This window comes from Morus notabilis, unplaced genomic scaffold, assembly GCF_000414095.1.
Source record: "Morus notabilis unplaced genomic scaffold, ASM41409v2 Scaffold337, whole genome shotgun sequence".
Lineage (NCBI taxonomy): Eukaryota > Viridiplantae > Streptophyta > Magnoliopsida > Rosales > Moraceae > Morus > Morus notabilis.
The window spans coordinates 510,363-515,965 of record NW_010359286.1 but is presented as its reverse complement, the minus strand read 5'-3'; the positions used below and the strand labels follow the sequence as shown (position 1 = coordinate 515,965).

The 5,603-nt window shown below is 34.0% G+C and overlaps 1 protein-coding gene across 1 annotated transcript; it reads left to right on the top strand.

Moving 5' to 3' along the window:
* The first annotated feature begins 661 nt into the window (after positions 1-661).
* Positions 662-2,522, top strand: LOC21406497 (flavonol synthase/flavanone 3-hydroxylase). Its single transcript, XM_010094062.2, has 3 exons — positions 662-1,176; positions 1,488-1,815; positions 2,077-2,522. The coding sequence occupies exons 1-3, from the start codon at positions 716-718 to the stop codon at positions 2,287-2,289; spliced, it is 1,002 nt and encodes a 333-aa protein (XP_010092364.1). The 5' UTR covers positions 662-715; the 3' UTR covers positions 2,290-2,522.
* Positions 2,523-5,603: the final 3,081 nt, after the last annotated feature.

Below are 5,603 nucleotides of genomic sequence, written 5' to 3'. Positions count from 1 at the left end.
TAGCCAACTCTGAAACCGTAAATGTTTGAATGACCTCTTCTAATTGTTCAATTTTCCAGCATCAAGCTGGTCTCTTTAAGAAATCAATTCCGGTAATTAGGATTTTTTTTTTATCAAGTGTTAAATTTTGCCCTAATTATTATTTGTCGCACCAATGTCGTAATCAAGGGGGCAAAACTTTGATGTAATTTTTAAAACAAATCAAGAAGAACGAGGAAAAAAGATTCATCTAAATGTAATACAAGATATTAAATTGATACAAATATATGTTGTAAAGTTGTATATATTCATATATTGCATGCATAGACATGTATATATATATATATATATTTATTTATTTATATCTTCTTGGGTCAATTATGACCCCAAAAAACTAGTCTTTAGTCATATTTCTACCATTTACATATGAAAGGGGAAGGAAAGGGGGCTACAAATTGTTTCTTTTTTGTCGACCTAAAAGCTGAAGAGAAATATTATATAGAGCTGACCTGGTAATATCTAATCTTAAAATGTGATTGAATCTACAGTTGGTTTTACTTTTATACCCGTCATTCTAAGAATTTTGCACCCAACTCTCTTACCAAACTCAATAACGCGTTTTCATAGTTTGTATATAAATAGATAACAAGCGTTAGCATTTCTCATTAAAACACATAACAAGCGTTAGCATTCTACAAATATACAACAAATAACTAGCTTTAACTTATTGGTAGCCATGGAGGTTGAGAGAGTCCAAGTCATTGCTTCCTTAAGCTCCCACACAATCCCCGCGGAGTTCGTAATGCCCGAGACCGAGCAGCCCGTTGCCACCACATTCCGCGGCCCAATCCCCGAGATCCCCGTCATCGATCTCAGTGATCCAGACGAGGAAAACCTAGTCTGCCGCATTGCGGAGGCGAGCAGAGAGTGGGGTTTCTTTCAGGCGGTGAACCATGGCATCCCTACCGAGGTCATACGGAGGCTGCAGGAGGCGGGGACCGAGTTTTTCGGGCTCCCGCAGGAGGAGAAGGAGGTTTACGCCAAGCCGGAGGATGCCAAGTCCATAGAAGGCTACGGCACCAAACACCAAAAGATCGTGAATGGAAAGAAACCATGGGGTGATCATCTCTTCCACAGGATATGGCCTCCCTCTCGCATTAACTATCAATTTTGGCCCAAAAACCCTCCCTCTTACAGGTTTACATCATTCTCTACATGCACATATATGATCCATATATATATATATATATATATATATATCCATGCTAACTTTTTGATATCTCCATTCATGCACAAATATATACACGCCGTGCAGGGGCGTATTTGTAATTTTCTAATATTATATGGTTCTAATCTAAATTAGGGGAAAAAAAAAACTCACTATAAAACTATGGCTTGACGTAATTGTACCTAAATACGTTTTATCCCCTACCTGAGATTGGCATTACTAATTATTTACGTGAAGATAAATGTTAAGAAATCATCGCTGATCTTTATGTTATTGTTAGAGAGGTGAACGAGGAGTACGGGACGCATGTGAGAGGGTTCGCAGATAAGGTGTTCAGGAGTCTATCGCTAGGGTTAGGGTTGGAAGCGGACGCTATGAAAGAGGCATTCGGAGGGGAAGAGCTTGAGTACATGCTGAAGATCAATTACTATCCGCCGTGTCCGAGGCCGGATCTAACATTCGGAGTTCTCGAACACACTGATATGTCGACGCTCACAATTTTGGTTCCTAATGAGGTTCCCGGTCTTCAAGTTCTCAAAGATAATCACTGGATCGACGCCAAGTACGTCCCCAATGCCATTATCGTACACATGGGTGATCAGATTGAGGTACGTACTAGGTGCTAAACTATGATTTTTTTTTTTTAATTGTGGCGTTGAGCACCACAATTAATTATAGAGAGTCGCCGCCACCTTTATTCATGAGTGTGTGACGTTGAATACTAAACGGAAAGAGAGAAAAATGTAAAGCTATTTATGATATATATTTTTTTCAATGGATATAAGAAAGAAGTAAACTATAAATAGAACATACATATATATATATATATATATATATATGAACTAATTGCATGAGAATTGCATGCGCAGGTTGCAAGCAATGGGTATTACAAGAGCGTATTGCACAGAACCACAGTGAATAAAGAGAAGGCAAGAATGTCATGGCCTGTATTCTTAGAGCCACCACCGGAGTTTGTGGTGGGACCCATACCCCAGCTTCTCAACGACCAAAATCCTCCAAAATACAAGTCTAAGATGTTCAAAGACTATGCCTACTGCAAGCTCAACAAGCTTCCCCAATGATTAACATTCATACCTATTCCTTTAATTTCCCTCGTTAATACATTAATAATGCAGCAATGCTACCATTTCTTTCATTACTTTGTTATTTTGCTCAATAGAATATGTATTTTATCTATGCTTAATGTAGATCAATAACTTTTCTGGTGTTGAGTTCACACCACGACAAGATGTAGAGGGTTGAAATCCCAAATAATTTGTATTAATTAAAGTGTATACATGTTAATTATGTCTCAGAAAGCTGGTGATTAGTAGGTACTACTAGTGTAATATTAATAATAATGAAGAACTGCCACTTCTTTAATTAATTTGTTAATTTTCACAAAACATTATCTATCTTATCTATATATGCTAGAGCAAATATGTATAGTAGTTACCGCGATATTCATAAGATTTAAAGTTCATGTACTCAACTCCGATTCCTAATTAGTTGTGTATTCGATTTGCACATTATTTATTTCTTAGAATACTCGTCAATAATACAAAATGCTATTATAAGATTTATGTTTTTGACTTAGAGATACCGTTATCAATTTAGACCGTAAAAGCGCCATGCACAAAAAGATGCAATCACACTAAAAACCAATGTACATTTTTAAGTTATATTGAGAAGTTGTATTTAAAACTTTTAAATTCTACTTCTACTCCTACCTTTGCTTCATATGAAAGTGATTCTTCTATTAAAAGTACATAAATACCAAATTATGCCTTAAGAAACGTTAAACACGCTCAATTTTATAAAGTGCCAGCACATTTCTTCATATATTTTCAAACGAATAATATTAAGGACACCAACTCTAATTAATCCCAACTTTTTTTACCAACTCATTAATTGTTCATAATTTTATTGGTATGCAACTTTACCAATAGAACTTGATATATACTTCATGAGTTGGTATGCAGTTAAAATTAAAATTGGTATCGCAAGCATTATTCTTTTCAAAGTCTACATATATCAGTCACCAGACTTTCTGTTCGTTTTTATTCTATGCGGATAACCGTCATTCTTGCATTTGAATTCAGGGTTTGAGCTCCAAAAGTACATCCATTAGTACTAAGCAAGTGATTTTAGTTCTATCTTAGCACCTTTCTAATCACATGAGCTGCAAGTATCACGCACTGAATTATACATCTAACATTGTAAGAATTTTGTGATTCATGATCATTAAGGTTACTCGAGGATTATAGCGGAGTTGAAGGTAAAATTTAGAGACTTAATGTGATTAACTCTAATGATTAATATTGTCCGTTATCATTTTCTTCCTTTTTCTTTTTTTTAATGGAAACCTATAATCTAACTTGCATAAGTGACAAAATACTATTCTATATCCTCGCGCGGTCCCTGCCTGAACGACCAATCCAACGGCTCGCCAGATGAGCAGTCAAACAAACATGTCAACTCAGCATATGAGAATTAAGTACGAAGATCACATCTCCAGTAAGAGTATTCAGTATTAAACAAAGGGATCACGTCTAAAAAAGCAAATGAGAAAGTTAATCATCCCACCTGCTTGATCTCTAAGCATCATCCCTGCAAGGAAAGATTTCCTAGAGGATCATAATCAAAAGTTAAACAAGAAACTACGCAAATGCTTATTTTTAGCTACCAAGAGCCTATAAATTCATACAATAGGCATCCAAGACAGGGGTTCACGCATTCCTACACATGCTTTCACCCCTGCAAGTATATTTTCTCTCTTTTTACATACTTTTCAGTATTTTTCTCATATTGTTTCTCTTTGTATTCATGGAGAGAACCTTAGTAATCATCTTCTTTAGTCATAATGAAACTATCGAAGACCCTACGGTGGACGTACCCTTCAGGGAACCACTATAAAATCTCTGTATTCCTATTTCTTTTATTAATTTATTTCATTACTTATGCGTTACTGACGTCATCCTTCAAATTCAATCATTGGCCCTCTAACAAATTTAATTGTAGTACAGTGATTACTTTCTAAGTATGTGTGTGTCTATATATGTGTGTGTGTGTGGTCTTAAATTCGGTATATATCCAGAAAAGTGCTGGATTCATCAGCACATTCGCACACAATGTTTGATAAAATGTGACCGGAACTAACGCGTTTAAGGGCACTCTAGTTTGCCTCTAAATCTAGTCTAACAAGAAAGTTGGCTGCTATCTATTAAAAAAATCAATATACTATTTAGAGGAAATTAAAAAAAAATAGAATAGGTCCTTTGTTTATCACTATTATTATCACTATTATTATCACTATTATTATCACTATTATTATCATTATTATTATTATTATTATTATTATTATTATTATCATTATTATCATTATTACTGTTATTATTATTATTTTGCTCTGAAGGTGCTCCGTATTATTTGATTCGTTCTGTACCATATAATAGTGCCATTCAAAAATGATTATTCATTACTATATATCCACACCATGAACATAACGTAAAATTATACCTAAACAAAGTCTACTTTAGCTGGTTGCCATCTATTTCGGTTTAGGTAACCTAAGCATTTCTGATGTGTATTAGAGTAGTGTTATTTATTTTCAATTATGATGATGTGTGGATTTTGTTTTGATTAAATAGTATAATTTTACTAGCATGATGATCATTAGCACTTGTAGAATTTATTACTTTAATTTAATTTAATTTTTGCTTTGTTTTTTTCCCCTAAAGAGAGTGACAAATGTTACTTTTCTTATCTTATAAGTATACTGATCATTAACATTCTGGTGCCTTTATTAACGGTTTTTGTTCCTTTCATTTTCACCAAATTACATTGAGCATATACAAATCATTGTGTTGAGTCACTTTTTTCATTATCATGTCACAAACAAAAATTTTAGAATATATTATGAGTAGAAAAATCAGAACTCATAATAACATAATTACCCTTCTAATATACAATATAATATGGTTCTGAGCAAATGGTAACTGAGCCAATAAATTCCCTAAAATACAAATTTATTTATTATCCATGTTTATATCACAATAAAAAATGTTACATGCAATACACTTTAGTAGTAAACTCTAGCTACTTTCCAAAAGGTGACACTAATAACTGTAAAGTGTCACAATATCGTTCAAGCATCCAACAATTCCTTTTTTAAAAAATTATCTTTATTCGATTTCTATAGTCAATACGTAGAGAATTACCCTTTAGCCCTCTAAACACATTGTAATATTAGATGTGTAACTAACATTAACTAGAATGACCCTTTCCCTCCCTAACACGTGCCCAACAACTTTCATTACACATATCCCAAGACAACCACATGCATGGCAGCATTATTATATGTAAAATCGTAATGTATAAGAATTGCATGCCGAAA